We start from the raw sequence: 27,928 nt of genomic DNA on the forward strand, positions 1-27,928 counted from the left end.
ATCTCCTTAAGCTGATTAGCAACTTCAGCAAAGTCTCAGGATACAAAATCAATGTACAAAAATCACAAGCATTCTTGTACACCAATCACAGACAAACAGAGAGCCAAATCATGAGTGAACTCCCATTCACAATTGCTTCAAAGAGAATAAAATACCTAGGAATCCAACTTACAAGGGATGTGAAAGACCTCTTCGAGGAGAACTACAAACCACTGCTCAGTGAAATAAAAGAGGATACAAACAAATGGAAGAACATTCCATGCTCATGGGTTGGAAGAATCAATATCGTGAAAATGGCCATACTGCCCAACGTAATTTATTGATTCAATGCCATCCCCATCAAGCTACCAATGACTTTCTTCACAGAATTGGAAAAAAATACTTTAAAGTTCATATGGAACCAAAAAAGAGCCCGCATCGCCAAGTCAATCCTAAGCCAAAAGAACAAAGCTGGAGGCATCACACTACCTGACTTCAAACTATACTACAAGGCTACAGTAACCAAAACAGCATGGTACTGGTACCACAACAGAGACATAGATCAATGGAACAGAACAGAGCCCTCAGAAATGATGCCACATATCTACAACTATCTGATCTTTGACAAACCTGACAAAAACAAGAAATGGGGAAAGGATTCCCTATTAAATAAATGGTGCTGGGAAAACTGGCTAGCCATATGTAGAAAGCTGAAACCGGATCCCTTCCTTATACCTTATACAAAAATTAATTCAAGATGGATTAAAGACTTAAATGTTAGACCTAAAACCATTAAAATCCTACAAGAAAGACTAGGCAATACCATTCAGGACATAGGCGTGGGCAAGGACTTCATGTCTAAAACACCAAAAGCAATGGCAACAAAAGCCAAAATTGACAAATGGGATCTAATTAAACTAAAGAGCTTCTGCACAGCAAAAGAAACTACCATCAGAGTGAACAGGCAACCTACAGAATGGGAGAAAATTTTTGCAACCTACTCATCTGACAAAGGGCTAATATTCAGAATCTACAATGAACTCAAACAAATTTACAAGAAAAAAACAAACAACCCCATCAAAAAAGTGGGCGAAGGACATGAACAGACACTTCTCAAAAGAAGACATTTATGCAGCCAAAAAACACATGAAAAAATGCTCATCATCACTCGCCATCAGAGAAATGCAAATCAAAACCACAGTGAGATACCATCTCACACCAGTTAGAATGGCCATCATTAAAAAGTCAGGAAACAACAGGTGCTGGAGAGGATGTGGAGAAATAGGAACACTTTTACACTGTTGGTGGGACTGTAAACTAGTTCAGCCATTGTGGAAGTCAGTGTGGCGATTCCTCAGGGATCTAGAACTAGAAATACCATTTGACCCAGCCATCCCATTACTGGGTATATACCCAAAGGACTATAAATCATGCTGCTATAAAGACACATGCACACGTATGTTTATTGCGGCACTATTCACGATAGCAAAGAGTTGGAACCAACCCAAATGTCCAACAACGATAGACTGGATTAAGAAAATGTGGCACATATACACCATGGAATACTATGCAGCCATAAAAAATGATGAGTTCATGTCCTTTGTAGGGACATGGATGAAACTGGAAAACATCATTCTCAGTAAACTATCGCAAGGACAAAAAACCAAACACTGCATGTTCTCACTCATAGGTGGGAATTGAACAATGAGAACTCATGGACACAGGAAGGGGAACATCACACTCTGGGGACTGTTGTGGGGTGGGGGGAGGGGGGAGGGACAGCATTAGTAGATATACCTAATGCTAAATGACGAGTTAATGGGTGCAGCAAAACAACATGGCACATGGATACATATGTAACAAACCTGCACATTGTGCACATGTACCCTAAAACCTAAAGTATAATAATAAAAAAAGAAAAAAGAAATAAAAAGAAAAAGAAAAAAAAAAGAATTTCATAAGACAGTGTGTAAATAAATCTATATCTAGGTATTTTATTCGTTATGTATAAGGTAAAGTATATTTAATGGCACAGTAGAATAAGCAGACTATGATTACAAGTCCAAAGATTACAAATATAATGATGATATCAAATATATGCACACACAAACACAATCCAACAAAATTCTTGACTCTCTTTCTTTTTTCACCACTAAAGATAGCAAACATTCCTCTGTACCTAGCTTTGAAAACACATCTACAAAAGCAAATGAACTCATCTGCAAAATAAAAAGCACATATCCTTAATTTCTGATGTTTTATTATAGATTTTTAAGATACATATTTATGTTTATATTATTAGCTTAAAGAAAGTAAGTCACACAAGAATAAGCTTTTGCATGTCTGCTAAGGTAAATTATTGTATTATAAATTTGTTATGAAGTTATAAATAAAACACATATTGTGCTTATGTGAATGAAACCACAGCATAATCGGAGTGCATTCAAAATGCACAGAGTGTTCTCATTGTTTCAATAAGACAAAAGAGAACATTACCTATTAGAATTAAAAGCCTGGCCTTCAGCTATCCATTAGTCAAAAATAATTCATCACGAATTACTCACTGATTACAAAACAAAATTGTTAAAAAGCAAAGGTGACTAAAATAAACATGTTGCTGGGCCTTTCATTTAGTAAGCATTTTGGAATAACTGGAGGCAAATAAACAAAGTTAAACTCTCATGTGGGAAGACCAGGCTGCCCAACAGCACTGTAGCTTGAGACTCAAAGTTTAAGCCAGCTTCTAAAAAGCCTGTTAGTCCTACCATCAATATGATAAATTTGGATCAAGGTGGTAAAAAAAAAAAAAAAAAAAGTTTTAAGCAGTAAAAGTGCAAATACGCCACCTTGGTAAGACAAGATGTCAGGCAACTTGCCAAAAGAGTTATTTCAAGTCAGTGGCTCAAAGTAGAATTCCAGTCTCTAAACTTTCGTTAGGCTAATTTTCATTAAGAGGATGATTTATAAGAGAAGAAAAGGATCTTAAAAATCCCAGAGACAGTGAGTAAAAGTGGAGACTCAAAAGAGCCAAGGAGTACTATAAATCTGTAGAAGCAGAGGGAGGCACTCAGGTCAATAGAGGGAAAATTGAAGAGGAAGATAATCCAAAGCTCAACTGTCCAGGGGGTAAGCACAGCCCATAAAGGTGCTAAAAGTAGTACATGAATGTGAGCCTAGAAAAGCTACAATTAGATTTTCAAATGATCTCTCTCTCGTTGGTCCATCTTCTCTTATACTTAAAACATTATTTTGACATTTTGTTCTACAATTGTATCAATTAGATCTATAGATTTTTTTCAAATCTAGCCTCTATTGTAATGTTGTTAGTAGTTCCCTTTCACACAGATACTGAGTTACCCTTGACCAGAACAAAGAAAATGTGGTGTATTTAGCAATAACAGACGTAACTGTGAAAAGACAGGAGAGAATGTATTATAAACATTCTCAAATTGTATTTTTAAACTTTCAGGAAATGAAAAAGTCACAAATTGAACTTTTAAATAAGGAGTAGGATGTGTAAGGGCAGGAGGGTAATGGTAATCTATTCTGAATTTGAAACTCTATGTGAATATCTACCATATGTGATGATCTTGGATATTTGCAAAGGACATAAAGATGCAACACATGAACCTGATTTGTCCATGTCTTCCAATCTGATTTAAAAAGTGTTAGAAGGAGTTTGGAGATGATTATTTGAGGCTTGATATTGTCCAAATTTACTGTTTTAGTTCTAGTCATGAGGAAAATTGATCAGAGGCAGGTTTTAACTTATTTTGTTCATATTACTCATGTTGAAATAAGCCAGATAATATATTGAAAAATACTCAATATTTGGACCAATTCTCAATATCTGGGCAGTAACCATTAAATCAAATTAAATATAACTACATAGAACAAATTTTAAGGAATTTACTATTATTAATAAAATATACATAAATTATATTACATTGTTTGTAAAAGTAACAAAATTTTTAAGAGACATCCATTTTAAAATGATACTCTTTAAGTACATTTTCAGATAGGTAACTTCATACTTTAGAATTATTTAATTTCTCAGCCACTAGATACAAATTGGACCAAAATAGAGAGAGTAAAACTCTTTAACATATAAATTGTCAGATGTGAATGATTTCCATAGGGGTAACAAAATAAATTTCTAAAAAGGAATGGAAAATATGATTCTTGTACTTAAATCGCTGATTATTTACAGACACAATAGAAAATACACTGGTGATTTTGCAAATAAACCAGCATTTCTGTTTAAATGTATGGTCAGCTCTGATGCTCTTGCAGGCTGTGGGTCTCTGTTCCAATGTAGAGTTGCCTCGGGGTAGTGTAGAGACTGCTCTATGTTAACAATCAGCAACAGAAAAACGTCAAGAATCATTCCCATTAGTATTTGGTCAGAACAGTCAAAATGGAACAAAATATGGTTTATTAATGGAGTCAGTACCTCTGGTTTGCACTTTTCTATTAAACAACATGACAAATGTTTTCAAAACTTAGCTAGAATAATAACTGAAACTTCTGTTGTCAGATGTTCAGACTCACACATAGCATGATGTTAGAGAAAAATATAAACAAATATTTCTCTAGTTTGTTTTTCAAAACTTTTTTAAGTACGCATACAGTGCTCAGTCCCATTACAGCTACTTGGTTAAAGTCGTTTATTTTATGTATTCATCTACAGTGCCTCATTGCTAAACGGGCTTGAGGTTGATGTGCTTGATTTAAAAACAAAACCAAAAATGCATAAATATATCTAACACCCTAGCCAGAGATTCTTTTGTCATTCATTCATAGGTAATACTTTGACCCCGTGTGCATTGATATAGGTGATAAGAATTTTGGCTCTGTGTTCTATTACGTCGATAAGCTTTTCAATTCCTTGTCTACCTCCTTGACTTTCCCAATACACTTTATCAAGAAACAGAGACTGAAGAAGTTTCTGCCGTAAGTGCTGGCTCTTCAAAACAGAAACTGCAGAAGCAGGAAACCTGAAAAGATAAAATGATATTTCAATCTTAGTAATTGCTTGGGAATAGTACTCCTTACCCAACTGTCCTGCCTTTCATTAATCTCACATAAATCACACTAACAAATGGTATCTTTGAGAACCAAAACATTTTTGTCACTGCCAAGGGGACACTTCTCTTAATAATAATATACTAGAAGAAAGTGTTTCCAGTGAACTGAATATTCTACACCATTCAGAACATGACAGACGTCTTACTTAAGTTCATTCTGTACAGTCAAACAAAGGCATGGAATTGGAAAGGATTCTATTAGACTGGCAGAAATACTTTTCTTAGTCTTAGGCTCATTTCACCTGCGGAAACCCCTTTAATCTGTCAAGTAGAAGAGTATCCTCAGATGTGTCAAGGTGGGATTTTACGCAAGAAAATATGAGAGACAAATTGATAATGACAACTTCAATAAAGTATTCTGCCTGAATAGAAGTTACACAACTGAATTTATGTGAAATAATAAAAAATGTGTGTACTAAAATGAGATAAGATTCATTCAAAAACATCAAATTAAAGAAAGAATTGTCTTTGAGTCATACTTCTGGAACTCTGAGGATTTAGGATCATTTTATTTAACTGGAGTATTAAGATGTTTTCAAATAAATTTAGCAAAACTCAAGTTTCAGAGAAAAGTTTTAGTTCCATAATGAAAGTCTCTCTGGAAAACCTAAGACCAATTTAGAGGGGTCTTTGCTGAATTACCTTAAAAGAATGCACTGTGCTTGCTTTTCTTCGTTTAGAAAGTAGAAAGCCAGAAGTCCAGTATATACATTATCTGAAGGACTTGGCAAAATTTCTAGATCAAAAACATAAGTAATATTTTGCTAAATCCCAAATTTGACATTTCTCAGCTTTCATTAAAATGCTGATAAAAACACAGTAAAAATATTGTTTTAAGAGTACATTTCTAATAAACTCAGTTATACCTCAAAAACTATAGTAAGAACATATATACTTGCTTAAAGAGTACACTTTGCCAGAAATTTCAGGCCTTCTAAGCACCTCTTCCAAATTTCAATGTAGCACAATGGAGATGGCACAGAGGGTGCCCGAAAGCCAAGGATCAGGTGCTCTAGCAGTTCTGATGCTGCAGAAAGAACAAAGGCCACAGCGCTGGACATGCTTAATGCTTGTGAGGAAGTGTGGAATGAAAGAATGTTTATAAGATGCTCTGAGTTCCCTGAAGACATTACTATATAGTTTAGGGCCTAACCTGTAGGGGATCTAGTATTAAGTAGCATTTTTGCTTTATGAAGTATTAATAATCCATGAATTGTCAATTCTATAGCCCTTCAACTAATTTAACTGTAGCAGAATGTATGAGAGGAAATCGTTAAAACCATTGGATCTCCTTAGTGGCTAATCCTTTTCATAAAGGAAAGCAAAAATATTACCTGTCTCTGCACTACATTGATATAATAGTAGGAATATTCAATGCATAAATCGGGGATTAGAAAAGCCTTCATTTTTGCTTTTCAATGTGTGAATTATATTTTCAAAGAAGATTTAACTTCAAACCCATTACTCCTCATAATGCATTTAAACGTAAATCTTCTTTGAAAGAAGAAATAAAGATATTCACATTTACATGAATATATGAAATGGATGGACTGTATTCTTCAGGCACTGCTAATTCTAAGAGGGAATTTAGGGATTCAAGAAGACCCTGTAATATCACCTTAGTAAGTGATGTCTTAGGAAAGTAAATTTTCCCATACATAAAATTTCCTTAGCTTAAAAGAGAGGACCTGCCACATATCCTGCCTTCAATCCACAAAGAGATGTGAGAAACAAGTGTCAACAGGGCAGGACCCGGCAAAAACTTATAAAATCGTGTCTCATAAAACTCTCACAGGAACAGTATTGCTCTTAATGCTAAAGTACACAAAATCCACACCATGTAGGTCATAGTGTTTAGGAAGAATGATTGAAATATGCTCCAGAATATTATTAACAAGAGTAATGGTAACAGAGCACACCACAGTTACTACAGAAATAACACCACAGTTATTACAGAAAAAAAAAATACTGGACTTGGATTTGGAAGACTTGGGTTCTAACCTCAATTTTAGGCTTGCTCATGCTTTCCAGCAGTCACCTAGCTTCACGTAGCTGGTTACCTATTTTACCAATGAACCCTCTATTTTTAGGTCTCCAACCTACCGCAGTCTCTTAGTCAATCTGATTTCTGACTAAGATGGGAAGTATGGAGAGTGGCTCTGCCCACTATGCGGTGCAGCTTGAAATCCAGCCACAATTTCCACTGCTGGGGTTGAACAGCTCATGCTTTATAGCTGGGTTCTTGCCATTACTAAATGTCTTAATTTCTTTTATTTCCTATAGATGTATGATCAAGTGTGCCATGAGCAACCACTGTGTTTTAACTTCTGCATTGCAGAACTCCTTCTTTGGTTCCCTCTCCACTCTGCATTCTTTCTGAGTCTTGACGGATGTCCCCAGATCTTTGAGGTCTTCCCTGAATTCTTGGTCAACCCTATGTAAATAAATAATTCTTCCCTAACTAGCCTCCATAAGCCCTCTCTTTCAGGTGTTAGATACTTTTCCCCTTAATCTATGTCTCCTCAAAGGATTTCAAAATGCTGAAAAATCCTCCTGCTGAATTCAACAGCCAGCTTTCCTTTGAGACTATGCCTTACTTACCAGATTGGCTGTCATTTTCCACTGCATTCATAAAAGTCACTTGAGTTCATTATGAATTTGGACATTCTGCCATGTCAATATTTGCACGTCTATTAGTTCTTCCCATGTCCTATCTTATGCCTAATAATGGAGCCTCTGCCACCTGCTTATCCCTGCTCTGCCAAATCCTATGCCAGAGGTCCCTGCATTCTTCCAACAAAACCCACATGGATTTTCACAATGAGAACCAAGCAACATCATGAATGTGAAATGTAGCATGCACTTTGCAGGCGGTATTGGTTGTTGATAGAGGCGCCATGGCTGCACTCTGGTTCTGTTCTTCTTGGGTTTGTTTCCCTTCTTGGGTCTCCATTCCCAGATTCCACATTCACAATTATTTTCAAGGGTTAAAATGATCAGACGTAAGATGTTAGTTTTCTCAGAACCTTGCTACTTATCTAACATAAATGTGATGTCCTGCAGATGTTACTATAAAACTTACTCTTTGATGCCTTCTAACAATTTGAAGTTTAAGTTATCTTCACTCCTGTCAAAGAAACCCTTGTTGTCTATAAAAACCAAATGCCTTGGGTCATGCTTTCGCTGGATAATGTGTGCTAGAGCCACAGAACCTTGGTCATCACATTTTGGCCTCAATCCATTCTGTACACAGGCATCTTCCTTGCGAGGTCTGAATCCACAGCAATTTGTATCTAAGCGATTATAAATCTGTAAATGGAAAACACAAAATCCAAGATGCTGAGTGAAAACAAAACTTGGGAAAGTTACAAGATTTTCAGAGACCAGTGCTTTCTGAATAGCTGACTTGCCAGAATCTAAGAGGGCCAGGCTCATTTAATTAAAGGCAACTGTCAGAACAAGTCCAAGGTTCATATCCTTCTGACTCAGTCACAGTTATAAGCATTTCCAGCTTCTGCTAATAGATCCAAAGTCAGATTATCCAAGTTAGGCATCTCCACCCTAAATATTCAAAGTTCCCACTGACATCACATACAGACACACGGCCAGCAGAACCTCTGACTCCATGCACGACAGAAGAAACACCATTGTACTTCTATGTGTCTGGAAGGCTCTGTCTTGTTTTCTCCCTCAGGTGGCTTATGGGAAATTGGAGTTACTTCACTGCCACAAAAAGTTTATTGCATCCCCTACCCTATCTGGACTTCAGTATTACAGTAATCTAACTTGAAATTACATAGAAGAGATACACTTAATGCTAAATGACAAGTTAATGGGTGCAGCACACCAACATGGCACATGGATACATATGTAACAAACCTGCACATTGTGCACATGTACCCTAAAACTTAAAGTACAATAAAAAAAAGAAATTACATAGAAGAAATCTGTTGAAAAGATGTGAGACCCAATCATAAAACCTAAAAGCACTATCAAAATGGAGGCCACAGCTAGATTAGATTCTAAACAAGTGAACAAAATGGGCCTACTGAAGTTTATTATAGGAGTTAAGGATACCACCCTATAGAAAAGGGTAACTAGATTAATTAGAAAAAGAAGAACTGTTTAATTCCATTTCCTTTGGGCAAGGAAAGAAATAATATTTATGAATCAGGTAAAATAAAGCCTGGGCAAAGAAATTAGATAAATTTAAGTCAAATCTCTGTTTTCACACTTCTGAGCTCTGCAACCTTGTGTAGATTCCTTTTCATCACTGACTCTCAATTTAAATGCCTGAGTAACAGGAATGATACTCTTTACCTTGAACACCTGGTAGAAAGATTGATGAAAATATGTGTACACCCTCCGTCCCTGTCCCAAGCATCTATAAGACACTCAAAAAATGAAAACTACTGTTACTCTTGTTGAAACACACCTACATACCATCCAAAGTTATTTATCTCAAAACAAGCTTCTAAGACAAAGAGTAATTTATCCTTTTTTTTTTTTTTTTTTTGAGAAGGAGTCTCGCTCTTTCACCCAGGCTGGAGTGCAGTGGCGCAATCTCGGCTCACTGCAGGCTCCGCCCCCCAGGGTTCAAGCCATTCTCCTGCCTCAGCCTCCCACGTAGCTGGGACTACAGGCGCCCGCCACCTCGCCCGGCTAATTTTTTGTATTTTTTTAATAGAGACGGGGTTTCACCGTGTTAGCCAGGATGGTCTCAATCTCCTGACCTCGTGATCCACCTGCCTCGGCCTCCCAAAGTGCTGGGATTACAGGCGTGAGCCACCACGCCCGGCCCTATCCATTTTAAATGTAGAAAAATTCAGCCTTAGAGACATTAAGTAACCTGCCCTGGGTAGAATATTAGTAAGTAAGTAGCAAAGTTAGGATTTAGACATAGATTTGTTTGTCTCCAAAATTCCACGATTTTTTTCCCCAGTACATCATATTGAATGGTTTTAGGCTAACTAGTCAAAAGATGGCTAGACAGACACTGCCACTTTTATTCTTTTGGTATTAAATTCCCATCTTTTTCTCGTCCTCCTGTGCTTCTGCAGCTCCCATGGAGCTGTCTAGGAGACCAGCTGCTTAGAAAGGGGTGCAGAAAAGCAGTGCCAAAATTTAGCCTACTTTGGAATGACCATTTATTCATTTATCCAACAAACACTTATTGAACATCTTCTACATCCTATCAGTGAGCTAGGCACCAAGGCAAATGCTGCCCATGGTCAGCACCTCTCCACCATTACCACTTCCAGTGGAAATTGAAATGGTTATTTAGTTTTCCTTTGCTACCAGAGCAAGCTTCAAGAACTGGACAAAGGACTTTCTTCTCTGTTTTCTGTATGTAAATGGACTTTGTATCAAATAGCATGCTTGAGATCAAGGATTGTAAGAGAAGTTAGCATAAGCCAATTTTCTATGAAGTTTATGTAAAGCTGGTCACATGAGTGGCAAGCGAGCGACCAAGCATTTGCACCAGTCAAAGGGTGCACTGCTGGCCTAGAAACAGTCACAGAAAAGGAGGGTTCTGTCAAGATTGGTTCCAAGTCACTGATCCATGGGACCGTAAGTCTAACCCATAGTTTATCCAAAAAGTCACACAGGCTGACTCCAGGGAACAGTAAGTTACCACTGCTTGTTAATGTACATTTGATTGACATGAGAATAAGAAGGTTTCCCAAAGGTGAGCAAGAGTGCCCCAAACAAATCACTGTAGGTTAGAATAGCACATTAAATTTAAAAAGCACAAATTAGAAACTTTTAGAAAACTTTATTGAGCCCTTCTCAATTTCAGTCATTTTATGCAGTACCTTCACCGACTGAATATAAGAGAAATCAAATGATATAAAAAAGACTGCATCTGATTGCCAATTATTTAAGTTCAGGTCAGAAAGAACATGAAAACTAACTTTTCTATAAGCTGCTTCCCTGATCACCCTTTTTTAAAATACACATTAACTAATGATTCTCAAAGAATCTGTATACCATTTTATCATCATCATTGTTTTATCTAGTTACATTAACATTAAAAATAAAAAAACTTAAATCTTATTTAATTTTGACTACAATATCAAAGTCTATTACATTGGACATATGTGTTTTGAATATAACCCATAAAGAAAACGCTACCAAACATTTCTTAAATGCTTCTTCAAACCCTAAGTTCTTCCATCATTGTGGATTTCATAGTAGTGGGGAAAGGACTAAGATACATAACTACATTTGTACTGTTTCTATAACAAAACCATGAATATCATATATTTATGTTAAATAATAAGCTCTTTAGAGATAAGGCCCTTTCAGTACTTCTGTAAACATTATATTCTTCTATTTTTAAACTACACAAAAGCATTAAAGTTAAAGTTTGAAAAGATTGATTTAGATCATCTTTTTATTGCCTTACCAACATTAGATTGTTTGCTACAGTGTACTTTTAAAGTACTTCGTCTGATCTAATTTTGAATCACTCAACAGTCTGTGATGATTTCACCACCTCCCTGACAGACTGTTGTGCCATTCAGATCTAAGAGACATTATTGCTGAAAACAGGTGTGTGTGTTTGGCCCGACTTCTCTTACAGAAAATGTTGCCACTCATTTTTTTCAGATCTATATATGTACTTGATGCGCGCGCGCGTGTGTGTGTGTGTGTGTGCGCAAACACTGTGTGTACACCTACAGATGTAAAATGAGCTGTAAGGTCGCAAATAATCTAGGTTTTACTTTGTTTTCCTTATCCTCCAACTATAGTAAATTATGTCTTTGTATTATTGCCCTTGTCTAGCAAGGGCTTATGTACCTCTTAATTCATGTTCTCTAGCTCTTCTCAGAATTTTGTTTACAGGGTTCCTTTTGAATTCACGTTCAATATACCAAAAATAACTTGACCACAAAAACATAATGTACTCCCTTAAATTCAGTGCCATTTTGTTAGGCAGTTAATTTAGTTTTCTATCGAGCATATTTATGCTTACTTTTAAGACAGCTTATCTATTTTTTAAAGCCTAATAAAGCATATCCTACATAGCTATGAATCTATAATATGGTTTTAATATATTTGTTTAGTGCATACATTAAAACAATCACTTAACTACTGCATAATTAAACACTGTAGTGCACATCTACGTGTCTGTGTAGGTAATTATCCTACAAAGAAGGCTATTTGGAGATACATTTTGTCAGCTAAGCAATAGTGAGTGTTAGTCCTCATTATTGCTGCTTGTTCAAATTCACATCTTATTCTTTAAAACAGGAATATCTTTTCCAAAACTAATCTTCTGCATCTTAAAATGCTGCCAATCACCAGTTTCCATAAAATGAGTCTTTCCTTTCTTAGGAAAATACATCTTTTCAATGTTTACCTAACTAAAATTATACTCAGAAAAACCCAGGTGTTCCAGCCAAATTTTTTGGTGGTGGTGGTGGGATATTTTTAGATATATTTCCTTCTTCAAAAATTTTTTTTAAATTCCATTTTCCTTTGATAGTGTTAGTTTTGCCTGTAGGAAAAAACCATCTCATGAGTGATTCAACTTACGCCTGCAGCACCTACACAAGGATGCCTCTGCAGCACTGTCCTAGTTCCCCAAAACCCATTAGAAATCTGAAGAAACCTAAAGATACTCCATCCCTATGCACACTACCACACCAGCTATGTCTTCAAAAATGGGTCTATCAAGAAATTGTGTCAGTTTCTTCATATCTTCTTTTTCCTCAAAACAATATGATTAAATCACTAATTTCAGGCAATGCTTGGATGAAGGCAATAAAAAGTACTACATTTTGGCCGCGCATGCTGTCTCATGCCTGTAATCCCGGCACTTTGGGAGGCTGAGGTGGGCGGGTCACGAGGTCAGGAGATTGAGACCAGCCTGGCCAACATGGTGAAACCCCGTCTCTACTAAAGATACAAAAAAAATTAGCTGGGCGTGGTGGCACGCACCTGTAATCCCAGCTACTCAGGAGGCTGAGGCAGGAGTATCACTTGAATCCAGGAAGCGGAGGTTGCAGTAAGCCGAGATCGCCCCGTTGCACTCCAGTGTGGGTGACAGGGTGAGACTCCGTCTCAAAAAAAAAAAAAAAAGTACTATATTTTTATTTTATTTATATATATAAAATGCTGCTAATATTAATAATAAAAATATTAATAGGTTTTATATTGAGTGTTTAGTATGTGCCAGGAACTGTATACTTAATGCTTCACATGTATTATTTCATTTAATCCTCACAGTAACCTTAAGACATAGGTGATACCAATAGTCTCATTAGATAAATGAAGAAACTGAGGCAAAAAAGGGCTGGTTGACCTCCCCAAGGCCCCTCAACTCCTAAATGACAGAACTCAGGATTCCAGTCCAGGTATCTACAGCTTTAATGTCCATGCTCTTATCCATCCTGATTGTATCTCTCAGGGGTGGTCTCCAAAATGATACTGCAAAAAGGAGGTGCATTTGTGTAGAATGTTAAATGATATGGAATTTAAAATATTAGTTATAAAGGTTTCATCAGAAATACAAAGAACTTCAGTAGGATTTCAGAGAAAAACTCATGAAGGAGATGACATTACGGTTAAATTTTAAGAGCCAGGAAGTGTTAGCTAAAAACCAGGCAACGGCATGGAAGTAAGAAATCCAAAGGCATCTTTAGAGATACAATGAGTGTATTTGGCCAGTGCTTCTCTATGTGGACTATTGTTTTGTTAAAAAAATGATTAATCATTAAAGAAATAAAATTTTTGAAATGGAAAATATCAGATAAACATCTTGTTAGATTCAGCAGACAAAATTATTCTATCAAATTATTATCAAAGTTTCTAAATGCTTACTTGTAACTTTGCATTATCTCATCATGAACTGTATGAAGTGGCATGGGTCCTTGGATCATACTTTGAGTAGCGCAGTAGGAGACCACATTACTGAGAGTAAGGGGAACATTAGGGCAGGTAGTCAGAGAGAAAGGCGAAGAAGAGTATTGTTAGCTAGGTGCAGTTATGTGCACCTACAGTCCCAGCTACTCAAGAGGCTGAGGCAGGAGGATCGCTTGAGCCCAGGAGTTCAAATCAAGCCTGGGCAACATAGCAGGACCCCATCCCCCCACCTCCCAAAAAACGCACTGTGCCTATTAAAAAAAAAAAAAAAAAGCTAAAAATGTTTTATGTGTCTGCAAGTTTCATTTTTATTTTCTCATGCAGAGCTGGAAGAAAGGTTGAAGGCAAGGGGGTAGGGCATCAGGTGAAAACATTAGAAGAATGAAAACTAAAGGGAACACAGGCAGAATGTACTTGACAGTTAAAAACAGGGCAAAATGAGGATGTTCTTCCTAACATAGGAAATCCCCATCATCCAAATGTTATTCTCATTCAAATCTGTTAGTTAAATTAGATAAAACTCTGTTTTTCCACCTCTGTTTTCCACCTCTTTAAGGGTCTAAGTGAGGGTATAATCACAAGTGTGTATGTAGGTGTGTGTGTTTCTGGTTTGGTAAGTCAGCATCTTAAGATCCTCATCATCTCTTTTCAAATGATTTGTTTTTAGCATTTAAAAACTGCATCTTTAGAAAGAAGAATGCATATGAGAGAGAAAGTATAAATATGCAATAAGACATGTAATTGGTGGAATTTAACATTCACCATAGTAATTCACCCAATGCCTAGCACATAGTAGGTACTCAATAAATGTTTGTTATTGAATGAACCCTGCTGAAAGTTGGCACCCACTTTGTATTTGGCTATTTACAATGCTCCTTCAAAGCACTGTTTTGTATTGGGAAGAGTCAAATAAACAAAATGATGGTGGCTTATCAAGATAATGGATTTTTTTTAAATGTAGCATACACTGAATAAAGTGCACAAATAATTCCAAATAATGGAATGGCCTGTGCTTGTTACATGCTTTTGGTTAGTTTCTTTATGTGGGTTTAAATTAACTAACCATGGATAATGAATTCTCATATCTCACAGAGGGTCTGCCATAATGCCATGTATGTAATAGGCATTCAATAAATACTTACTAGGCAGGTTGACAGAAATAACCAAAGGAACTGCTTTTCTATAATTAGCAGTTTTCTGGAAGATTTCTTTCAATCCAAGTTACCTCATTGGATATCTCATTTAGAAAAAAGTTCCATTTTCAACAATTATTTTAATTATTTCAAAAAGGGAAAAAGACAGTGAGAATTGTTATCATTATCAGCATCCCTTCAGACAGACAGATACAAAAACACATGGACTTACTTGTTTACCAGCTAATAACTTACACTAGAAAATCCCTTTACATGAGCTTGTCTTGATGAAAACCATTGTATGGTTGCCATATTATCAGTAGAGCTAGAGTTGGCCCCATATAGTCTAATGAGTGTATAAAGGGACACTAGATTGTAGCGAATGCAACCTCAGACAAATCCCACAATCCCATGGCACTTGTTAATATAGACACAGCCTCGTACTTGGGGAGCTATACAAAGCAAAAGCCCACAGTATTCCCCCCGCTCCACCCCCGCCAGCACCTGTATCACCTGGGAACTCTCACCGCATAAAATAATGAATTTCATTTTTATTCTCTGCTGCCATGACAACAGGTGCCTATTAAATTAGCGAGAATGCATCTGTGACTTGAAGAGCAGTTGATGTATGAAAAGAAATGTAAAAATAGTCTACAATATAGAAATCTAACAATGGGCATAGGCTCCTTTGTGCCTCTGCCTCTGTAAAGAGCATTCATTTCTCTACTCCACCTCTACTTTCGAATTCCGTGTTTAAAAATAAATGTCAGTGTATACCAATCCAGGGAAGAATCTCTAGTTTCTTCCACATTAATTAATAAATGACATGTAATGACACATTATTTCTTTATGTATGAGTAAAAATATTCTAAGGTTATTATACATTTGGATCGATTTCTATAGATGTAATGTTTAAAATCCATATATTGCACCTCTCAATAAGAACCAGAAGCCAAACATCACGATGCCACAGAAAGACTGGAGTCACCAGGCAAGCAACAATCTATTTTTGGAGAAAGAAAATTTATGTTCTATAATTTGCACCAGCAGAGATACATGAAAATAGTATCTGTCAAAGACAAATCCATTTTCCTGTAAAGATTTAAAAAGAACACTCAGACTAAAAAAAAAATAATTTTTGCATTTTATGAAATTCTGATTTATAGAATGAATTGCTATTAAGCAACAAATTTAACATGGAAATTAAATAACCTTATTGTAATAAAATTTTTAAATGCTTTTCTTCAGTGAAGTAAAGTACTACTATTTGGAACTAAATCTATAAAATAGAAATAAGTAAAACGTGTTCATTTACATCTAAAGGAATAGTATCACTGAAAACCTTTTTTTTGCTGAACTTGATGTGTATTACTTTTCTTATTAACATAGTATTTCTGTCAATTTTTTTCTATAATATAGATTTTTAAAGGAAAATGACAAAAGTAAAGATAAGCTACGTGACTATATTAAAACTCAGTTTTGGTTATGGTTAACAGAACCTAATGCAGCAAACAAATCTAATAGCCATTTTAACATATTTTTTATAAAAATCAGTTCTCTTTTGAAAAAATAAATTAATTTTGGCAGCCTAATTATTTTCTGGCCACTAAAAATAAATTTTGCTTTTATGAATTAAACTTTTCTTAAAAATTACTTTTACGTATACATATAGAATTTTCCATCCTATGTTTCTATGCTTCTTGGGTTAGAAAATAGCTACAGAATCAAGCCCTTTATATAACCTGGCTAAAATATTTCAGAACACTGCTAAAGCACTTTACATTAGAAGTTCCTAATCATCAAAATAATCCAGAATGGTATATATTTTTCCCATATTACAATTGAAGAAAAACATTCAGAGAGGATAGCAACCGGCCTAAGGAGATAAAACGAGTGACTCGTGTGGATTTCAAAAGACATCCGCCTGCCTACCACGATGCTTCCCCTGCTAGAAAAGACAAAGTTCTTGCTTTCATGAAGATTACAACTTAATGCCTCTAAGTATGATTCACTGGGTATTCTCTATAGCAACCAGCATTATACTTTATACAGTGCAGGTATTTTATAAATGTTTGTTGAAAGAAATCAAAAAACGCATACCAGCTCCATTCAGCTCACCCATTGAAACAGAATGCAGATAGCTATCTACTAAAAGGTCTGTTTTCCCCTACCCATCCTTTTGTGGAAATCTCAAAATCTTAAAATCACAGAATCTTAGAATCACAGAAATGTAATACCTTTGAAGTTACTAGATCTTATATAGACAAAAGGAAGTTTATTTCAGAAAAGATAACCTAGAGCAGTGGTCTTCAAACTTTTGATTTCAGAATTCTTTGACACTCTTAAAAATTACTAAGGACCCCCTAAGAGTAGTCATTTGTGGTTATTTACCATATTAAATGAAAAATTAAAGCGAAGAATTTAAAAAATAAGTATGCATTAAATTTATATAAAAATAATCTATCATATGTTAATATAAATAACATATTTTAAAGGAACTTGCTATACTTTCCAAACAAATGAGAGAAGTGGAATTGTTCTTTCAAGTTAAAATGGCATTTAATGAAAAAAGCAGCTAGTTCAGCTCACAATTCAAACAATTACATAAGTGGTTTCCTCAGCACAACCATTGCACTATGGGATACAGCCAATGTGCTTTACACATTCTCATTTTGTCATGCAGGATATTAAAAGACAGGGACTTACAGGTAGAGATTTTTAAAAATTAATAGATTTTCATTGCTTCAAGAAAAATTTTATGGGAATCTGGAATTTATTTCATGTCCTACTTTTCTTCCTGTGACTGCAGTGGCAGTGAAGAGTACAATGACCACTAGTACACTTTGGTGCCTACCTTTATTCATGCTAAAGCATCAACAGATTTAACCACTACTGCATATATCAACAATGAAAAAGCGAAAAAACAAAGTTCTCAGTATTACTGTGAAAATAGTTTTGCCCTTATGGACTCCCGGAAAGGCACACAAAAACCATGCCCCAAACAGTTCCATTCAACTTGACCATACAACAGTAATAATTCTTGGCAGCTCCATATATCCCTTAGTGATATGTGTCCATAAACATCATGAATATGGCTGGGAAGAGCATGAAACTAATAGAACACTTACCCTATTTTTGCACTGGTTGAACCAGCTCTCACTTAACCCTTAACCCTCTCTGAATATACTTCTTCATTAGCCAATAATGAGTCATAAATTTTAAAAAATACATACAAAAACCATATACATTGAGCCCAATGAGTATCTGCCTGCCCTCTCAGATGTTCCTATGAAAACACTATCACGTTCATTTTTCCAAAACTGTTATATTTGCATCCTACCAGACTTACTCAGAGGCTCAGTGCTTTGACCTCTTGCTTTGCTGGAACATACCCATCAAGGTTGGTTTCAGACTGTCTATGGTTCCATGGCACAGGCTTAGTGAAGAAGCCAATCCCAAAAGCTAGTCTCAGCAATACGTTAAACAATGTTTGAATCTCAAATGGTTATTTATGAAATCACACAGGCTTCCTCAAGTCTCTCATCTTTCTAGCCCAGCTATGTCTATAACTAGACTTACGATTGAAGCATACTAACTATGCACTGATCAATTTCAACATAGTCTAAAAAATTCACCACAACGGTGGAAATAAGCAAAAGAGACATAAAACTTAAAAATACATACTGCACTTTTGATTAATAAAATTAGAATGAATCCAGCAATGCTCAACTGGTTGTCACTTAGCAATTTGAAATTATAAATATGACATATTTGATCAGACATTTCCTTCTTTAATTCAGACGGATTCAAGAGCAAAGACTTATGTTAACCAATTTTCTAGTGTACATGTTATGCAGATGAGGCTTTAGAACAACAACACCAGCAATCTCTGAGCATGAGTGCTAGATAGTAGGTGGAAAGAATATATTAAGTTCTAGAGGCTTTCAAGCTGGAAGCAGACATATGAGGAATCTATATGTTTCTTAATGGAAGAGATATGCTTTGAGACAAAGATCATTCTGAAAAGCATGTGTACCAGCACTTGTTATAATGATCCATGTTCATTATAGAGGCATAGCTTATGAGATATTCGGCCTCAATAACCAAATGTATCAGAAAACATTCAGAAGTACCTTCTGGTTATTGAGGACAGGTATCTCATAAGCTATGCCTCTATAATGAACATGGGTCAGGGTGGCTAGGCTATTCTTTTTCTTAAAGTTGCCTTCATGAAAGAATGCTTAAATTATGTGAAGTGAGAGAATGTGATCTTAAGTCAAGTCTCCACTAGAAAAATGATGTTAATGCCCAAAAGGGAGATTCATAGGTCTGTGCCTTTGTATTTACTTTTTTTTTCTTTTTTTTTTTTTTTTTTTTTTGAGACAGAGTCTCACTGTGTTGCCCAGGCTGGAGTGCAGTGGCGCGATCTCGGCTCACTGCAAGCTCCGCCTCCCGGGTTGACGCCATTCTCCGGCCTCAGCTTCCCGAGTAGCTGGGACTACAGGCGCCCACCACCACGCCAGGCTAATTTTTCTGTATTTTTACTAGAGACGGAGTTTCACTGTGTTAGCCAGGATGGTTTTGATGTCCTGACCTCGTGATCACCCCACCTCAGCCTCCCAAAGTGCTGGGATTACAAGCGTGAGCCACCGTGCCCGGCCGATGTTGTGGTTTCTTACAGCACCAAATACCATAATGAGCAGCTCCACACTGTAGAACATTCAAAGAAAGACCAATATAATCTCTACTACTAAAGGCAGTGGTGAATAGACCATGAACAAGAGTGTGGGGCATATTTAATCAACAGTGGATAGACCAAACTACAACACACACACACACACACACACACACACACCGTATGAGCAAATAGTGGCAGACAAGATTGGAAAGTCAGCAAATTAGGTCATGGGATTTATTAAAAGCAATGCTATTTTTTTTCTATATAAACTGTACCCCTGGGTAACCAAACAGGACATGAGGTGAAATTTCTCTTTAAAGAAGTAGTCTAACTAATAAATGAAGAATTAATGATATAATTAATTTTTCAATTCCCAGTGAACTGGTGGATCAATGTGAACACCAATAGCTGCTATTGTCACAAAAAGGACTAACCAGATATGATGTCTTCTGATAAAAGAACACACCACTATCTACAAAGAAGACTTGACAAAATAAATCAAATCTAAATTTGATCATCAATTCAACACCAATCTATAGGGAATATAGACAACGGAAGGGAAAAAGAAAGGCACCACAAAAGTATAACCAGCAAAATCGAGAGTGTGAACTCTACAAAACAAATGATCTAGTTTCTTCAACAAGCTATTGAAAGGGAAGAGAGAAGATATAGAGATGAAGTCCATAGATTAGAAGACACACCAACCAATCACATAGTGTGGGCATTATTTAAATCTTGATTCAAATAAACAAACTGAAATATATGAATGGCACTTATGAAACAAAAATGTGGCCACTGATTGGATATTTGGCTAAAATCACTGCTCAATTTTATTTTGGGTGTGATAATAGTAATGTGCTTATGTGTTTTATCTTCTAGTGATACATACTGAAATATTTACAGATGAAATAATATAATGCCAATTATTTTCCTGAAATTAATGTGGATGTGGAAAGTAGATAGAGATAGAGATTTAACAAGCTGGATCATGAGCTGATAATTGTTGAAGCTGAGTGACAGGCACATAGGGGTTTATTATAATATCCTGTCTTCTCTTGCATATGTTTAATTTTCCATAATAATTTTTTGAATTTAAACTTTATTTTCCAATCAAATGGAAGTCTTTCGAGATTTTATTTTGCAAGTGGCAATATGATTAAAAGGGAAATACGAAAGATAAATTCAGCAATGATTTGCACATTAATTGGCAGTTGGGGAAGACTAAAGACCAGGAGATTAGTTAAGAGTCTCTTAGAGCATCCTGATCTACATTGACAAAATTCTGACTGAGGTAACATTAATAGAAATGAAAAGGAAAAAGTGACAGGAATGATTTTGAGGAACATCAAAGTTCGCTGCTACTTGAATATGAAACACCAAGCAGGGAAAGATTAAAAGATGACACAAAAATCTCAAACATGACATATTTTAAAAATAGTAATGTCATGAATAAAAATAGGCCAGTCAAGATGACAAACTGTTAGGTGATGAGGTAACGAATTTACTTCTAGACATCAAGTTTGAGAGGATGAAGTGACCACTTGCTATTAAAGTAAAATATTGTTTAGCTACACATGCATAAAAAAATATATCCTTTCTGCTGTCTCCTGAAATGTGATGATGTGTTTAAAAATACAGTGTCATAAATAAACACCATAATAAAATAACTGAATAGAATAAAAATATAAGTCAAATGTCCTTGTTACTAATATTAAAATAGCCCAAACCCTTCTTTGATAAAATTCTACTTTTTTGTCATGCTTTACCATTTGTTTACATTATTCCCTGCAAAAAAAAATTCATGTTCCTTGATATCATAAGTAGATCTGTATATGTACTTATTTTACATCACTTTCCCTGTCTCTACACATCTAAACATATAAAGCAATGAACACATCATAGGTGCCCAATAAATACCAAGTTTTCTGGCCAATATGCTCACTTATTGCAAGCAGTACTCAGAAGAATAAGATTGTAATGTTGCCAGAAAATTTGGAAAGTCTTCTGAAGCTTCTTTAAGTAAGATAACATCATTATTTTATTAAGTAGTGTCATTAATTATCTTAAGAAACATCATCAATACTGAAATAATTTCTCCTAGTGACAAACTATGGAAATATGTAAGTAGAAACTGTGTCTAAGTCAGACTTTTGAATTTCATTTATGACAAACCTAGTTATACACTACTAAAAGTCTGTAATAACCACAATACCATTCAGTGCTTAGCATGTCCGTACCTGAAAATTTGGAATTTGTCATTTTTAATCCCTAGCATCATACATTCCCATATCCTTTACCTTAGTAAGTGATTCCTTGTGACCAAGTGAACCACTCTAATTACCTCCATAAAAAGAAATTGGGAAGATGCCTCAAAAACAATAAAAAGCAGAAATATATTGTTCTCTAAACCCTCTGATTCTTGATAGTTTTTGCTCCCTAGATCCGCCAATTAAGCATGCTACTCAATACTGACAACTAATCCCAGACTTTCTTTGCTACCTGAAGCCAAGACAACATCCAGCTACATCATCTCTCACTGTTTGCTTGAAAACAAATGTGAAACTATTTCATTCGTTTGCTTGAACTTACCAATAACTACATGGCTAGAGGTCATTTAGTTTGGCAGTATTCTGATTCAGCAAAACAATAAAACCAACCCAAACTATTTGAAATCCCAATGTTCAGGACCCTGGTGCACTATGTCTCTTGCTGTTAAAGCACCTGACTGTGAGTGTGTTTCCTTACTCGCCTCTGACAGCTGGCAGCAAGACCCTTGACCATCAAGCAGGAGAAAAATCCTCATCATTTATCAAGGGGGCCATAGTTGGAAACTTTCTTTGTTATGCACATAGGATGTTCCTGCAGAAACAAAGATCTTTCCATGAACAGTAGTAAGTTCCCTCTTGTTTCAACAATGATTGGTTGGAATTTTTATTCTTACTTTTATCACACCATTAAGTGGGGAAAAGAAATGCACAGAATCAAAAATAGGAGAAAGTAGGACAAAGATGAACACCTCTTAATCTAATTCATTAGATTCAGGAAATAATTCTTTAGAAGTCAGGTAAGAATTAGGAGGACAGAGTTAAGTTAAAAGAGACAAATCTAGGAGGTAAGGCATACCAACTCATATTCTTGTTGTCTGTTGAATTTATGAATATAAGTTTATTGCAGCCATCTGAGAGAAAATCACCTTTAGGGAACAGGATATTTCTGTAAACACCATTTCTCCCACTCAGTGAACTTTTTCATACCTTCAACCCTTTGCTAAAATTCCTCTCTCTTATAAATTCTCTTCCCATCTCTTACACTCACCTAATTTCTGCACGTTTTTCCATTTCTGGATTACATATCACATTTTCTGTCTATGCTCTTGAAATTTCTTTCTATAAAATATTACTCTTAATTATGACACCTGCTATATTCTGCTGTGATTATCTGTCTCTTCTACTAGATTGTATAACTCTTGAGGGCTGGGAAATAGTCTCATTCATCTTTTATCACCAGCACTAAACCTACTCAGTGTCTGGAGCAGTTAAGAGCTCAGAAAAGTCTGTTAGGATCAAGTGAAAAGAAATATATGCAGCCTTTTTTTGATGGTAGAAAAAATATCTCCCAAGACATATCTTTGTTGGTCCACCTCTATGTTAACACCCATTAATTTATCATTAAATAAACAGTTATTCTTAGAAAATGTAAGTATATGAAGAATGCCATCAGTGAAAATATTAAATATTTTTTACTTGTTTGATTCTTTTATTTTCTAAACTTCTAATTCTCTTCCTTTAACAAAACTAAATATACATGTATTGTGAGAACACTTTATATCTTTCACTTTCAACATTGTTAATCTGATACTTTGGACTTACTATTTTAATATAACTAGTTTTTTTTTTTTTCAATAAACCATGCCCTGAGTAAGTGTGACATTTCCAGACACTCTGCTGTTAATAGAATTGTTACAAAGTTGAAAAAGACAGGGACTTGCCCTTGAGAAATTTACAGTTTGTCAAGACAGACTAGTAAAAAATAATTAAAACTTAATAGGCGAAGGCCTATAATATAAGTACGAAAGTCCAGATGAAATTATTTGGGAATGGCTTATAATTTAATAAATAAAAATAATGATAATATAATACAGTTTATTTAATTCTTACTTATTTCTACTCTTATATCTGGATGATCAGTTGCTTAATTCATAAGCAATACTTATTGAGTGCCCACCATGTACTAGGCATCATTCTAAATGCTGTATGTATATAAAAATATTTAATCATCTCAATAGCTCTCTATATATGCACCATTATTATTCCTATTTTACAGATGAGGACACCATTGCAGAGAGAGGTTCAAGCAACTTCTTGAGGTTAAATCAGTAGTAGCAGAAATGGTACTGAAATGTAGCTGACTGCAGAGTCCCAGTTCCTAACACAATACAATACAGTGATACAATACAGTGTCTCTTTGGTCAAAAAGCAAGTTTTCTACCTCCTGAATGTGTTCCTGTTACTTTATATAATCTTTTGAGAGAAGTTTGACCAAATCTTGGAGACTCAAACACTCTCTAGAATACTTCTCTTTGTCATCCTAATGGAGGTGAATTTTTGTCTAGGCAGTTTATACCCCCACGCTTCAAGAATAAAAGATTATTTGTGCTTCTCTCACATTTTACAGACCCAGTAAAATGGCATAGCCTTTGTGAATGTAGATTTGTTAAATGGGTGAAACAAAAAGAATGCTGTGTACAGAAAATTAACAACTGGGTTCTGTATTCCCTTGCTCTTGCTCTGGCATCATAGAGCAAGTGATTTTAGATTGCTTCAGGCATAACTTTTCTACGATTGTTCACAAATATCCATCCAATACATTCCTAAATACCATTTAAATGAAGCATTTATTCTGATTTAAAATAAAATTTTCAGTGTAATTGATGAGAAAGAGTGTATAGATAATAATAACTATTTACTATGGCATTCAGGAAAAATGGCCTAAGTTTGTCCATTTATTTATTTATTCAATACACTTTTTTGATTGATATGTTCTATAAGCATCTGATGGCCAGGCATGGTGACTCATGCCTGTAATCCCAACACTTTGAGAGGACGAAGCAAGAACATCACTTGAGCTCTGGAGTTTAAGACCAGCCTGGGCCACATAGTGAGACTCTGTCTCTATTGAAAATCAAAAAATTAGCCAGGCATGGTGGCGCATACCCATAGTCCCAACTACTCAGGAGGCTGAGGCAAGATGATCACTTGAGCTAGGAGACTGAGGCTGCAGTGAGCTATGATCATGTCAACACACTCCAGCCTAGGGAACAGAGCAAGACTCTGTCTCAAAAAAAAAATAAATTTAAATTTAAAAAAAACTTGTATGATGGTGAATACAGGAAGTAAAAGAATCAAGATATGATTTTATTAAAAACAAGCAAAACTCCTCTAGAGTAAGATCTACTGTAAGCCAAGTCAAAAGAAAAACAACAAAGTAAGAAAAATTATTTAAGACATAGGATTGACAAAGGTTAATTTTCATGATATACAAAAACTTTGTATCGATCAATAAGAAAAAGCTACAGAATACAATAAAAAAGCACAATGATTTGAATGAGCAATTCACAGAAAGTAAAATATAAATAATCAATAAATATTTGAAAATAGAGGCTGGGTATGGTGGCTCACGCCCAGCATTTTGGGAGGCCAAGGCAGGTGGATTGCTTGAGCCCAGGAGTTTGAAACCAGACTGGGCACAATGATGAGACCTGTCTCTAAAAATAATTTTTGAATTTTTTAAAAAGTGTGGTGGCATGTGCCTGTTGTCCTAGCTACTCAGGAGGCTGAGGTGGAAGGATCACTTGAGCCCATGAGTCTGAGGTTGCAGTGAGTTATGATCACATCACTGCACTCCAGCCTGGGGAACAGAGCAAGACCCTGTCTCTATTTTAAAAAAGGGAAAGAAAATATAATATCCTCAATATCACTCAAAATGAAAAACTGAAAAATATAAATAACACCCCATCACCATCTACAAGATTAGCAAAAATATTAATTTACTTTCCACTTCCCACAGTTGGTAAGAGAAAAGGAAAGAGGTACTTTCATACCTTACTATTGAAATTGTAAAATGCTGCAACATCTACAAGAAATTGGCCTCTTACCTTTTGCACTGTGGGAAATAAATAAATATTGAATGAACAAAATATGGAAGTCCATTCTCTCAATTGCTATCCCTGTATATATAATTTGACAAATAGTATGACTTTTGTAAATACTAACCAAATTAACTTCTAATAATGAGATTAACTTCTGATTTTAGCTTTGTGCTTTAGCCATAGCTAAAATCAGGAGCTCCAATCCTGGTGTTATAATTTGAATAAGTTCTAGTAAAGTCTTGCAGAGACCTCAACCTTATGGAGCATCAAAAAAGAGAAAGGCCCTCCCACCCCAGGCAGAAGGAGCAACAGATTTGAAATATTTATTTTTGTTGAAAACTCCTAATAGTGATTTCACATGTTCTTATTCATCCTAAAGACCACAGACAATAGGCACGATAATGATTAAAGCTGCTGATGCACTCAGAAGAAGACTGGGGATCAGCTGGAATTTGTTCTTGTTCAGTCAGGAACATGTATGAACAGTAGAAAGTTACAAAGTAAACACACATCTTGGAGAAACATCTCTCTTCTTCTATGTTGAATCATATCTCTTAGAGGCAGCAAGCATTACTATTCTGCTCAAAGAACTCTCTGCTTCAAATGGTATATTTAGAATGCCCTGAATGTTATAAGAACAGTACCAATCTTACCTTTTTACTCATGCTTTTCCCTATCCTCTCAATCATTGACAGCCTACAATCCTACTCAAACTCTTCCTCCACTATTTTATGGCAAAGTGCTCTTCTCTTTTGACCTCATAAAAATTAGAACTTACATTATGTCATCCAGCAATCCTTGGATCTACCATTCATTTCATGCACTATATTTTCTTAACTAAATAGTTTTTAAAAAACTTAGAGTGGGACAGTGAGGATAATCACATTGTACCACTTTGCTACCATTGTGGTTGTTTTCTTCACTATAACACACAATAGATGTTGCATAAATGGAGCTTCCCTCAATAGAAAATAAAATGATAAAGGCAGTAGGGTAGAATGAGATTTAGTTGAGGGGTTCAGAATTAAAATACATGTCACTAGAGAACATAAGAGTTTGTCCTCTATTCACAATAGGTTAGCTCTTAGGATGTTCATCAGCTTCAAACCTCAAGGTCCTTTCTCATAGACTTCACTGCCAGGTTCAAAATTTACTTTCCATTGTCCTTCTGATCATTCTCAGGAACTTCAACATCTCTGCTTACCACTCCCCAAACACTTGACCTCATAGTGAGAACTTTTACCTACTTCACTCTAGGTACCTTCATTCATTCTCCACTTTATTACTATTACATTTTATCATATTGACTTGTTTCATTAATCCAAGGATAACTTGGTAGTAGTTATACAACAATGGCTAAAAATATGGAATCCACCATCAGCCAGATTTGATGATATCTCTGTTTAGGAACTTACTAGCTATGTAACATTGAACAAGTTAGATAATTGTTGAGAGACAATTCTTCATGGCATTTCTGCACATCTTAGATTTTGTTCTGCATGCATTTTTTTTTTTTTTTAAGACAGAGTCTCACTCTGTCACCCAGGTTGGAGTGCAGTGGCGCAATCTCGGCTCACTGCAAGCTCCGCCTCCCAGGTTCAAGCCATTCTCCTGCCTCAGCCTCCCAAGTAACTGGCACCACAGGCATCCACCACCATGCCTGGCTAATTTTTTGTATTTTTAGTAGAGACGGGGTTTCACCATGTTAGCCAGGATGGTCTCGATCTCCTGACCTCATGATCCGCCCACCTCAGCCTCCCAAAGTGCTGGGATTACAGGCGTGAGCCACTGCGCTCGGCCTCTGCATGTATTTTTAAGAGTGTCAGCACACCAGAGAATATCTCCCTCTGAGATGAAGGGCAGATTTGTTTCCTGACAAAGATAATAAAGATAATGTATCCATCTGAGGCAAATATTGGGCAGGTTAGCTAGCAGCCCCTTAGAGAATGGGGGGTTTCCTAAGCTTAGAGTCTCTCAGCAGTGACATAAACACACTATCTGAAGCATTCACCAAGGCCACTCTATCACCCCA

General features: G+C 35.8%; 1 protein-coding gene across 4 annotated transcripts in view; it reads right to left on the reverse strand.

Moving 5' to 3' along the window:
• Positions 1–1,947: 1,947 nt before the first annotated feature.
• Positions 1,948–27,928, reverse strand: part of GASK1B (golgi associated kinase 1B) — a 49,079-nt gene continuing 23,098 nt past the window's right edge. For all 4 annotated transcript variants that reach the window (XM_055276243.2, XM_063638324.1, XM_063638325.1 and 1 more), the window contains exons 4-5: positions 8,149–8,375; positions 1,948–4,976 (exon numbers count right to left, since the gene is read on the reverse strand). In XM_055276243.2, the coding sequence (XP_055132218.1) occupies positions 4,769–4,976; positions 8,149–8,375 (435 nt within the window). In that variant the 3' untranslated portion in view covers positions 1,948–4,768. The remainder of the gene's footprint in view (positions 4,977–8,148; positions 8,376–27,928) is intronic.

Source organism: Symphalangus syndactylus, chromosome 4 (genome assembly GCF_028878055.3).
Source record: "Symphalangus syndactylus isolate Jambi chromosome 4, NHGRI_mSymSyn1-v2.1_pri, whole genome shotgun sequence".
NCBI classification, from domain to species: Eukaryota; Metazoa; Chordata; class Mammalia; order Primates; family Hylobatidae; genus Symphalangus; species Symphalangus syndactylus.